This window comes from Pimephales promelas, chromosome 6 (genome assembly GCF_988280905.1).
Source record: "Pimephales promelas chromosome 6, fPimPro1.hap1.1, whole genome shotgun sequence".
Classification (NCBI taxonomy): domain Eukaryota; kingdom Metazoa; phylum Chordata; class Actinopteri; order Cypriniformes; family Leuciscidae; genus Pimephales; species Pimephales promelas.
In genome coordinates, this window is record NC_142774.1 from 23632537 (window position 1) to 23645861 (window position 13325).

General features: G+C 40.0%; 1 protein-coding gene across 1 annotated transcript in view; it reads left to right on the forward strand.

The window, feature by feature from the left end:
* The first annotated feature begins 5973 nt into the window (after positions 1 to 5973).
* The window catches only part of irs2a (insulin receptor substrate 2a), a 30388-nt gene continuing 23036 nt past the window's right edge, over positions 5974 to 13325 (forward strand). The window contains exon 1 of the mRNA XM_039694834.2: positions 5974 to 9337. Within this exon, the coding sequence (XP_039550768.2) occupies positions 6241 to 9337 (3097 nt within the window). The 5' untranslated portion in view covers positions 5974 to 6240. The remainder of the gene's footprint in view (positions 9338 to 13325) is intronic.

Consider the following 13325-nt stretch of genomic DNA (forward strand, 5'->3'; position numbering starts at 1 on the left):
TGTATAGCCTACATTGTCGACGAACTACAACATCCACAGGAAGCCCGAACACAGAAGACCTGACAGCTGGGTGAACATAACACACACTCGACGAGCCGTAGAAATATGGCCTTTTTTGCATATTCCGGAGGGAGGGGTTAATGCAAGTGTATGGTTTAGTGACGTCTAAAACCCAGCTGTAGTCCCATCGAGTCGCTTTTGTAGGCATTAGAACTTCCTGATTTTTAAAAGACGATATCTCTGCTTACATTGAACTTTCAGCGCTCCAACTTTGCAGATACTGTTCATGCACCAACAGCAACATGAAAAAAGTGAAATCGCAATCAACCCCCCTTTTAAATTATTTGAATTTACTATATTTATATATGTGGATCACTACTGCTGCTATTTGTCACAGGTTATAGTGCAGGATGAAGGACACATTGGGACACACTGGTGTCTCACAGTGGATTTGAACCCAGGTCTCTCCACTGTGCCATCACCACAGCCTGTAATATTATTAATAATAATATGAAGATACTAATATACTAATATTAATGAAATTAAATATTGTTGAAAAGGTTATTTATAACATTATTAGGGTCCGATATAGCAATTTCAAAGCAGGGTTCTTTATGGAACCTTATAAAAAGGGTCTATATAGCACCAAAATTGGTTCTGCTCTTGTTACAAAGAAGAACCCTAATTTAGTACTGTTTAGAACCATTTTTCTTCAGAGTGTATAATGCCTGATGAGTTTGAAGAACACCTGACAAGAGATCAGACACCATTCCTCCATAGAGAATCTCTCCATATCCTTTAGATTCCCAGCTCCATATTGATTCTTCTTTTCAGTTCACCCCACTCATTTGAGGACTGGGACGGCCATGGCAGAAGCTTAATTTTGTGCTCATTTGACACATTTTTGTGTTGATTTTGAGTTTGTTTTGGATCGTTGTCTTGATTGAAGCCAACTACGGCCCATTATAAGATTTCTAGCAGAGGCCGTCAGGTTTGGATTTTTTTTTTATTTGTTGGTATTTGCTAGAATCTATGATACCATGTACAGTATCTGAACAAGACACAGGACCTCCAGCTGAAAAATAGGCCAAAAGCATTAAAGAGCACCTATCATGGATTTTTGAAAATGACTGTTCATGTAGTGTGGAATATAGCTCTAAGGGAATGAAAACATCCTGCAAAGATTTATATCTGAAAGTGCACCGTATATAAAGTTATTGTCTTTCAAAAGTGAGAGTCGACTCTGAGTCTCTGAAATGAATTGTTTTTGAAACGAGTCATTAGCTGTTACATCGTGACGTAGAGAGGTCATTGGCCGCTCCCAACAACTGCATGCGCAGACTTGAAGTGATGTCTAGAACACATTCAAATACTTCAGCTAAATCACATCATGTCGAGAAGACGCTGTGTTTTACATTGCAAAGACAGTTCAGCCACTTGTTTCCATTGTCCAGGGACGAGCATGTGAAGAATCAGTGGTCAGAGTTCATATTTGCAATGATACCACAACAGTATAGCCCGAACCTTGTGTTCGCATCATTTTAATGACGAATCATTCGCAAGCCGGTTGTTCCCGAAGGAGAGCTCAGTATCCAGTGTATATGGATCAGGTTCATCCTCCTCCGAATCACAATCTGTAAGTATTATTAATAATGTTTGCTGTTATGTTTTTTGTAGCATGTACAATATAGTTATATTTTGTTGTGTGTGTTGTGTACACTCCGCGCAGATTCTAAGCGGGGTAAAGTTAGTTTTGTTTTTGATATTCACCAGACATTCACTGAAAAATGGCAATTACCTCCTAAACGACTTAGCCAAATATGACTTCGCTCTATATAATAAGCACTGCCCCTCAAAAGCCACCGCAATGTGAGTTTCACCAGGAAAGCTCGCTCTTGGCGGAGACGCGAGTAAGGGACCGTGTGGAAATTGCACTTTTTCTGACACGTTTGTTCAAACACTATATACAATTTTCAACACTTGACAAGCTATAATCCTGGTTATGGGCGTTCCTTTGCCAACAATCTCTGCCTACGGTTTACCAATAACAACTGACTGGGTCATTTGAACAATCGCCGCAGATTCGCGTCACTCAAAGGAGGTGTTTGGGAAAATGAATCGTCGAACGATTCATTTGGGAGTCGTTGAGCAAATCAGTTAAAAATAAATGCATTTTATAAGACAAATAAAGTGTTTTTTTATCCTTGCATGCACGTTTAACTGTTTTTGGGAACTCCTAAAACAAAAATAGGAACATTTCAAATGCTATGATAGGGGCTCTTTAAAGATCCAGCGGTATATTTAACCTTTGGGCAATGGGTACTTTTTATCCCTGTTTGCACCAAACCCATCTAGGTTAGCAGTCAAAAAGCTACTTTTTTGTTCAGTTTCATCTGACCATAGAATCCGGTCCCTTTTGAAGTTCCAGGCGTGTCTGACTTAAAATGCAAGTTTTGTTTTTGGAGGAACGAGGAGGATTTTTCTTGAAACCATTCCAAACAACATGTGGGGTTGATTTATTTATTTTAGGCTTTCTGACTCCAAGACTCAACTAATCTCTGCAATTCTCCATCTGGGATCCTTGAAGAGTCTTTGGCCACTCAAACTTTCATCCTCACCGTGCATTAAGACAAATAAACACACGTCCTTTTCCTGGCAGATCGTAACATCTTCAGTTGATTGGAACTTCTTAATTATTGCCCTGATGGTGGAAATGGGAATGTTCAAATGCTTTAGCTATTTTATTACAGTCACTTTCTATTTTGTGAAGCTCAACAATCTTTTGCTGCACATCAGAACTATTCTCTGGTTTGTTTTACTCATTGTGATGGAGAATTAAGGGAATTTTGCGTTTGTGTTTCCTCATATTTATAATGTATAAATATTATATCCTGTGAAACAAGAAGTCATAGCTAGACAATTTCATGTTCACCCTGGTGCGCTAAAAAATGGGAATATTAATGGGAATATACTTCCCATATTTTAAATATTTTATTTATATTTTTTAGGGGTGCCAATTATTGGCCATTTACTAATGCCATGAAAGGTTATATTTTTGCTTTTTTTATGATGTTTATTAACAAGGTTCGGGAGGAGCAGGTGCAGATAATTAACCCAATCAGCACAAGTGGAGATCAATCAGTAATCAACTCAGGACAAGATAACAGCAGAACCCACTCTTGTTCCTTGACAGTTTATCAGCATCCCACCTCCACCCCATCTCCTCAATTTTAGTTCCATCTCTAGTTCCATCTACTCTTACCAACGGGGAAAGATCATAATTTTTGTAGCATGATCCATGGGATTAAAACGTACAAAATATATTTCAGACCTAGTGGAGTTGGTAACTAGGCCTAATAATAGTAGTAGTTGCATAAAATGGAAATACTTACTAATTCAAGAAAAAAACACCTAAAAAAACTGTTATCTGTGCTGTTGTCCAGTAACTCCAGTTGGAATTTTCACTCCAAAATGGCGGCTGCGCTACCAAAGCGCCACTTTACCAAAAAAGCATCAGAGTTTTGCCTCTTGTTCTTCTATATGTTTAAACAACAAAACCCATCCACTTGCACATATTTGACAATCGTAATATCAGTGTTTCATGCCATAGTTATAAATTTGAATATTTTTAATAAAAAAGGAAAAAATGACAAAAGCAGATCATCATTCATTCAGCGCTGTGTTGGTTGTGCTGTGTCATGTGACAAGCAATGACGCGTCACCATGGAAACAAGTTCTAAATAACGGTCTTGAAAAACCTTGAAAAACTCAGCTGGGGGGTCAGTTAGAATATTTTAAACTTACAAGTGAATGGGTTAATATTACATTTCCCCTTTAATAGCATATATTTATGTGTAAAGCCGATTTGTTAATTGAAAAAAGTATTATTTATTACATTTATTTGTAATATTAGATCATGCAGCTATTTAAAATTCATGTCAGTATAAGTAGGACCATGAAAATACAAAAATCCATGTTGTTAAATCCATGTTATTCTTGTTGTTTTTTTTTAAATAAATGTTTCCAATTTCTTGGCCCCACATGAGCTCCCTGTCACAACCCTGTCACACCAGCAGTCTAGTCTAAGTAGATTTGTTGTGAATTGATCAATGGGCTTTATTTACTTAATTTCATTGTTGTGTAAGATTAGAGACGCCTACTGCTAATGCCTCAAAACACATGCTACTGGTGACGCAAAAACATCAGATCAGATAAACAAACAACGTCAGCACAACAGAATCTGAGGAAAATGCAACATGACAGCAATCATTCGTTTGAAGCTTATTTAATCATTGTTTGCATGTGTGTGTGTGTGACTGAGAGTATTAACAATAGACAACTAGGCCTACTCATTTCAGAACTTGGGTATACAGGCCACAAATCTTCCTTAGGTAGGTCAGCCATGCTGTTTGTATACCATAATCTTCTTTAAGGGACAGATTATAAAACCAATTACAAAGCCGCACAGTATAGCCAGTGAACTCCTATACCGGATTCTGCTGGAGAAACGGGTAGGCTACTGTAATGAGTTGTACATTGAGTTGTATTATTGTACCATTGTATCATAAATTCAATGCCATATTTGACAAATAGCCTTGCATCTAATATGTTAAATCCCTGGATTATACACACATCCATTATTAATACAGAATCCACAGACTGATTTGTGCAGCTTTTTTTTTATGACCTGATTTGGGCTGCATCATAACGGGAAACAATCAGAAGCAGTTTCAAAGAACAAATCAGCTACTCATTTTTGTCAAGGAAGAATTCAGAAAAGTGCTGCAGGTATAGCAAGACATTAATGTTTATTAAACATAATCTCAGTGGTCTTTGATGTGACCACTGAATATACATTTCCTGGGAAACTTTAGTAGGCTAATGGTATTTTAAATGCTCATTGGATTATTTATGAAATGCAGTTAGACTATATAATCAAAAGAAGTTGGTAGGTGTTTCATGTTCAACCGAGAGTAGAAATATTACTATTTGTCTGTGGTTAGGCATATATGGCTACAAATTTGTTGGTTTTACAGCAATGCTTGTCTAATCTCACTAAATGCAAAGGTCAGTTTTAAACTTGAACTGTCTATAAACCATGATGCAATGAGTTCAGTTCAATGTATGATTTATTTGCGTTGGTACATGACCATGATGGCGTGTTTTACTTCTGCTTCCCAGTTCTGGAACAACCAGATTAAATTCTGCCATTCCAGAAAGTTCAGTCTCGCTAAAGTAATTCTAATATTAAAAGATGATTTATTTTAACAAACCACATTTTCGATGGCTTTAGTCTAAATAAATCCACGCTGAAAATCCACATGCGTGGCACCACGGACGCAATTAAGTCGGCAACATTCATAAAAAAATAATAAAAAAGAAAATCTCTATTTTCTTTAATTATGTACAGGCTAGTTCAGCCACTGTTGCTGGACAGGGGACACCCGAGTGTGTAAAAATAGACCATGCGTTATGTAACACGCAGCACGCGCACTACGACTTTCCCGCATGTTTACACAAGTTAAAATGGACTCCATGCCAACCTTAATAAATGACATGCATTTTCTTACTCCCTCAAGTAGGCCGTTTTATCCCCGTCTAACATCGAAATGATTGTCTGACTAAATTATAATTCTGAATATAGCTAGGATCTTCTGCGTTTTCTGGTCATGGTGATGTAGCCTGTCTGTAGGTTTAATTGAGTAACATGCCGATATATTATGGTTACATTTAAAAACAAGTTGATATGCGACATAAAACACTTTTTACAGCTAACCTACGTCTCCGTCTGCAGCACTCAAGTGCGTACATAGATTTGTCATCCACACAGCAGCAGCGGCGCTGTAAGTTTTAGGAGGAGGGGAGAACAGCTTGTGTGAAGGGGGATTTGCCTATAACGTCACGGATTTGTCGACGTACCGTCAATCTTTTCGCCTGACCAATGAATCCCATGAGCAACTCCATTCGTTGGCTTGGCAGGTACGCCTCTTAAAGATCGCGCTGCCTTATATGACTGTTTTTTCTCTCTCCCACTGACCCAAGATGGGCTGTGTAACGTCATGTTGTTTTTTTCTTAAGCTCAGTCATTCTGAGCAACGAGTTATTTGCGGTGAAGTAAGCTACGTTAAACATCGCAAGGTGAAACAGCGCCGAAATCTCCAGTTTTAGGATAAGTTAAATCTCTTTTTACTGCGGATGGATAACAAGTTATAACTTACGTAAATAATTGTAAACGCAAGTATGACAAGTCCGCCTATTAAAGCGGGATCCTCGTTACCAAACGACAAGAACTTTTATTCAAACAACATCAGAAAATGTGGATATCTCAAGAAGCAAAAGCACGGACATCGACGCTATTTTGTTTTGAAAGATCAGAGTGACGGACTGCCTGCGCGGCTGGAGTACTACGAGAATGAAAAGAAATGGAAAAACAAGTCCGCTGCCAAAAGAGTTATTTTTCTCGACTCCTGTCTGAGCATAAACAAGCGCGCTGACGCGAAACACAGGTATTTAATTGCCTTCTATACCAAGGACGAGTATTTTGCTGTTGCTGCGGAGAATGAACAAGAGCAGGAGAGTTGGCACGGAGATTTAACTGATTTATTAAGTAAGGGGAAAATGTATGACAGCTCCGTTTCTAGTTCGGCATCATCTCTGGTGGGCTTCGACGATGGAAATTACGGCATGATTACACCGGTGAATGCTGCGTATAAAGAGGTATGGCAAGTTAATCTTAAAGCAAAAGGAATTGGGCAGAGCAGAAATATCACTGGAGTTTACAGACTGTGCTTATCAAGTCGGACAATTAGCTTTGTGAAACTCAACTCAGAAGTGTCATCTGTGACCCTACAGTTGATGAATATACGCAGATGTGGGCACTCTGATAGCTTTTTCTTCATTGAGGTGGGCAGATCTGCCTCTACTGGACCTGGAGAGCTGTGGATGCAAGCCGATGATTCTGTGGTGGCACAAAATATACATGAGACTATTTTAGAAGCTATGAAAGCGATGAAAGAGCTGTCAGAGTTCAGACCACGCAGCAAAAGCCAGTCATCAGGATCAAATCCGATATCTGTACCCACTCGGCGGAACTTGAACAATTTGCCCCCTAGTCAGACAGGGTTGGTGAGGAGGTCAAGGACGGACAGTACAGCAGCCACATCTCCTGTCACCAAATTTTCTTCTTGTCGAATACGGACAGCGAGTGAAGGGGAAGGTACCATGACCAGGCCGGTCTCCATATCAATATCTGAGAATGGAAGCCCAACAGCTGTCGGCCGGAACCATATGATCAGATCTAATACTGTCTCGGTGGGGTGCCGGACATCAGAACCATCACTGCTTCACAGCAGGTCCATGTCAATAACAATGTCCCACTCGCCCCCATCTGCTGTAAGCCCATTAAGTTTGTCTTCAATCAGTATGAATGGTTCCATCTCATCCACAGTTCACAGACCCTCCAGCTGCAGTGGTTCTGTTTGTGGGTCACCTTATGATACTGGCTTCCTCTTATGTGACGATTACAGTTCTAGCCCAGGGGATGTGAAGTACAATCTAGCAAACAGGAGTGACACACCTTCTTCTCTCTCCAGCACACCACCTTCAAGAGAAGCCAGTGAGCTCCATGGTTATATGGTGATGGACAGGCCAACCAACTCCCAGAACAAAATGTGTCCAACTAGCAGAGACATATATAACATGGATATATACAGGAAGAGGACGTATTCTCTGACAACCCCACGGCAACAGGTAGCACACTCCCAGCAATCCTCAGCATCACTAGATGAATATATGCTGATGAGGGCTGCGAACAGGAGAACAAATTCTGCATCTCCGAAGGTCTCATACTCGATTGATTATGGGAAAATTGATGTTGGCTCTAACTGTAATGTGGGTGATTACTACATGCCCATGACGCCAGGCATGGCACCTCAGTGTGCCAAAAATGACCACTACATGCTCATGAGTCCCATGAGTGTTTCAGCACCCAAGCAGATCATTAATCCAAGGTCACATCCTCAGCCAACAGGCAGTGACTGCACTACTAACTCACCCATCAGTGGATCGCTAGAGGATAGCGGGTACATGAAGATGTGGTCTGGGTTCAAGTTTTCACTGGAGAGCTCTGATGGGAGAGCAGTGAATGGAGAATACATGAATATGTCACCGGCTGACACATATGTCTCGCCCACAACATCAGATTATTTTATGGGTCAATGTGAAACAACACAACGATCCTCCCCATCTCTAGGTATTCACTTTAACAAGAATCAGGCACCTAAACGGGCAGAAGATGACCAGTATGTTTTGATGAGTCCCCAGAGCCAAAATCCAACAGAAGAAGCCAACAGGGTTTCTGCCCTGCCACCTCTCCGTCGCCCTGATGGCATGGCACAGAGAGCAAGAGTCAACAGACCCAATAGGTTATCTTTAGAAACTCTGAGGATGCTTCCCAGCATGACAGAACACCCTCTCCCTTGTGAGCCTAAAAGCCCTGGTGAGTACATTAACATAGACTTTGCTGCTGCTACACAGTACTCCTCTCCCTCTATGGTTTCTGTGGAAAGCCAGGGCTCACTGTCCAACCTCGGCCCGGGATCCCCCCTCTCAGACTACATGAACCTCAATCAGAATTTACACTCACTTAAACTGAGAGAAGCACTCAACAGTCCACTGAATGGAATGCAAGAGCTGGCTGAATGCCCATGCCCACCTGATGAGGGGGCTTATTTCCTCATTAAACGGAGAAACTCACCATGCCCATCTGGCACAGGTAAAGACAATTACACTGAGATGAGTTTCAACAATGGTCACATCACACCTCAGTTCCTGTCTGAGAATGATGAGAGTGCTTCAGTCAGCCCCCAAAGGCTGGACCTGAGCGACCAGGGGGTGTCAAAAGGAATCGGTGCTTTCTTGTTGGCTGCCTCCTCTGTAGACCCAAACGGAGGAGCGAAGGTGATCCGGGCAGACCCTCAGGGCCGGAGACGGCATAGCTCTGAGACTTTTTCATCCACCACCACAGTTGCACCTGTCTTTCCTTGCTTTGCACACAATGTTAAGCGACACAGCTCTGCCTCAGTAGAGAATGTCTCTGTCCGAAGCAGTGAAGGTTCTGATGAGGAGTACGGGTCTCCCATGTGCCGAGAGACTTCAGCTGCTTATCAGAATAGACTTAATTACATCACCTTAAACCTCATGGAGAAACAAGAGATGGGCAATTGTGAAAACCTTATGGGCTTCAATACTGGTGGTTGTTGTAAAGCAGGAATAAATGGATTACATGCAACTCCATATGTGTGTCTGGGATTCAAAGAGACTGCAACCATTGTACAAGGTAAGTTCAGATGATGTGATTGGCTGTTATGATTAAAAAATATAACTGGTATAAATTGGTAATAGAAAAAAAAAGATGATGCAGCATGTTGCAAATTAATTTTGTTATATATATGTAAGTTGCATTTAATTTGTAACTATGTACGTAGTTGCAAATTAAATGTATATATATATATATATATATATATATATATATTCACAGTTACTTAAATATATATTCACAGTTACTTAAACAAAAAAAAGTAATTAAACAAAATCTTATTGCTGAACGAGATAAATAATATGTAACTCAAAATATTTAGAGAGGTTTGCACCACTGGCTATTTGTCTCAGTATATGAGGCGTTTATGGCATTGATAAAGGGGTTTTTCATTCAGTGGAATTCCAGAGAAATTTGAAGCATGAGAGACGTGACTATCTGAGTGTCCGCGCGCGGTAAACAACCCAACTGCGCAGGCACTATGACGCTGCAGTATGAGCGGTGCGCGCACGCTTGTTTATTTACCCCAAACTCGATCAAAGCTGGCTTTACAGAGCGAAATGCGTTACTGCTTAAACTTTGTTTTAAGGTTTGTAGGCTTGTGTATAATGAAGCTATTAAATAGATCTGTTCTCAGAGGATGCAGCACGAAGCGCTGAGGATTGCGAGATGTTGTTTTGAGGCTCATTTGGCTCACATACTCCGCAGCTTTTTCGTTCTATAAAACATATCGCCTGGTCGACATTTTCCTTAATTCTGTTATGCCCTGTTTAATTTATTTGGTCAAACATTAATCCAAATTATTATTATTATTATTATTATTATTTAACATAAAATTCCCCACTTACATAAGAAAAGGATTACCATGTCAAAAATTCCTCACACATGATATAAAAGTGCATGTGTTCATTTGCCTACTTGATTCTTGAATAATATCATGCGGGTGTTTGTGAGATTAAACTGCAGTCACAAGCTGCTCTTGCTAAAGTACAGTATCTAGGCTTTTTTTCTGTGCACTGTTTATGCGTAGCACACAAAAGATTGAACATGACATGTTCTGAGGCACTTATACTGCACATCGTCTGGTACTCCCGTATTTACATAACGCCTCAATTGGAGGCAGTGTTGTGGGCCAAAATGATCCCTAGTTAAAAGGCTGTTCATGGCTGGTAGTTTTCATTGCATGCAGGCAGCCTACAGTGTACACATCAGGCAGAGGATGGATAGTGGACAGTGAATTTAACCCTTTCTTGTCTTGAGTATTGAGCCTTGAGAAAAGAGTGGGCTGGAGGAGGGTAAGAGCTAATTTGCATTGTGTCTCTCAAATGAACATGTGCAGCCATGTTTACGGGTTAGCTGAGCAGAAGAGGGAGGGCCTGGTGGAGGCTTAAGTCATGTGCTTCAGTCAGGAGGAAAAACAAGCCATGGCTGCAGGTGGTTGTTTGTGGGGTCGTTGTCAGGTAATGATGATGTTTCACGCTTGGAATGCATGACTGGGTAAAGGTTGCTGGGAGAGGCGAATACTCACTTATTATAGTTTTGGTCTCTCTCCTCACTGCCAGGCCACATAGCCTAAGCCTAACAGCATACAGTGTGTTGACAAGAACTTGTTTTGATGCGTTTTAAAGAGCATATTGCAGGTAAAAATCTAAATGAATATATAACCTTGCATGAAAATACCATATAAAAAGTTAATGCAGGATTTAAAATGTTTTAAAACGACATAAGGGCACTATTTAGTGGATGTTAAGTGAGCATTTCTTCTGCTTGTAATAATATACTTTTTTTTATTTTCAACAACGCATCATTTTACATCAAGACAGGGAGCCTCAGCCTCGGCTCAGTGCAGAGCAGACATGAGTCAGTGTGTTTTCGGTAGTTTTTGTTTTTCAATTTTTTATCATCGTCATGGTAAATCATTGTGTTTGTGGAGGTTGCAAAAACTCCGGCCTATCAGGACATCGAGTCCACAGGTTTCTATCTTTCGTTCCTGGTATGGTTTTTGCAGGTGAAGAGACAGGATTTTTCTTCCGCATCGGCTTCGAAAAACGTGGTCGTGTGTAGCATTCACATCAGATCGAAGGAGTTTAACATGGGATGCCGAAGCAAGACTATTGATCGTATACTGTACCAATGGCATCAAATAGTGTGATATAGGTAGTCATGCCCTAAATAGAGGCAACTTGTAATTGAAAAACAAAATTACTAAGTTGCTTAAATATTCAAATCTTTAATTTTCTGTTTATGTTATAACCCAGGTGAAAAATATGTATTAAAAATGTACTGCAAATATGTTTTTAGTACAATGTACCCTAAACATACTAATGTCTGCATGCGCTTAATTGTCTTTCAAGAGTTTATCATAAAATGCAGAGCAGTCCAGTCCGAAATTAATTCGTATGAAAAGCATTGCCTTTATTGTTGTAACACTTAGTCAAGATTTTTCATCCGTCCATGATGCATTCATTAACGAGAACACAGGCTCCACAAGTGCAGATGTACCAGGCAGGCATAAAACAAAATCCACTGCCAAAGATACACGTACACTAACACTCAGCAAAAAAAAAAAAAAAATGCACCTGCACCGGCTTGTATTTGAGACAGGTATCTGTATGAGACAGGCCTTTATAATTTAGTGTTGAGATGTTGTTCATTGAGTGTAAGCTAGTCTCTAATCTTTAAAAATGTCCAAATACTCCAATTTGAAAACTGCGGTCTTCCGACCTTTTACTATTGTGTCAATAGCTGAGTTTCAGTCACGTGATTATGATGACGCACAAAATTCAGATGGAGGGCAGGGAGTGAAGAGCGCAATGGACGAGATGCAGGAAAGTCAGTACTGTACTACTTTACACGCTATTACAAGCGAAAGATATAAACAAAAAAAAACAAAGTTCGGAAACTGGTATGTTACACAAACATAGCCACTTAAGTTGTGTTGACGAAGTGATCACTGCAAACACAGCACAGGCATTTTCCCATTCGGCTCCCCCTGACCACAGACGTACAGTAGGTTTGCAAGCCATTTTTCCAGAGTTTTTCAGACAATTTCTTGCATTTTCCCCCCTTATGAACAACAACCTTTGGTACACAATTAAAAACTCCTTGTGGTTTAATCGATATAAGTAACCATAAACAATGCAAAACAGGCATTTTGATATGTTATAGTGCTTTCTAAATACAGCAAATCACTTCCTGCCCTCCATTTGCATTTTGCGCCATGGGAACGATGTGGCATTTTTTGTGGCAAGCTATTGATTTAGATTAATATGCACGAGGGAGAGACAGCGGCAGCGCTCGTGTTGTGCGCGTGTGCGTCCGGCGTGTGTGTCCGGCGTGCTCTCTGCTCATTATATGCGCCCTATCAAGCGCAGCAGTTTCTATTCTACAACACGAGAAGTTTAAATACGAACCGAAACTAAAAAAACAGTCCTGCTTTTATTTACCAACCTCCAGTCACACCAGGGGCCCGTTTCAATAAGGAGGCTCAACCAACTCTGAGTTAAAGCTTGAACTCTGAGTTGACTTACCCTGAGATGGGAAACTCTGAGTTTTCGGTTACAGAACAGCTGAAATGAGTTAGTTCAATCAACTCTGAGTTGACTGACTCTGAGTTAAGCGCGTGCACCACAACTATAAAAAGCCATTATCAATGGAGCGCAGATATTATGAGTCACCATGGCAACAGCGCCAGACAAAAAGAGGTGTTAGGTGTAATTAATTAACAAGTGATCTAAATATTGTAATTTAATTAAGGGGGTTACTCTTAATTCTTCTGTAATTTAAAATAAAATATGATGCAATTACATTAAAAAAGCTACTGCATAAACTATAGAACAATTCAGTATAAAACAATAGTGCATTTAACATACATTTTTAAAAGTTATATGTTTTATGTAACCTTCTCCCTCTACACACTTTGATCAATTCAAGAATAATTCATGCAATTGTATATTGTTAATCTGAAAGAATTAAAAGTGCTGTTTCTTGTCTCTTCTCTTTGTGTTAA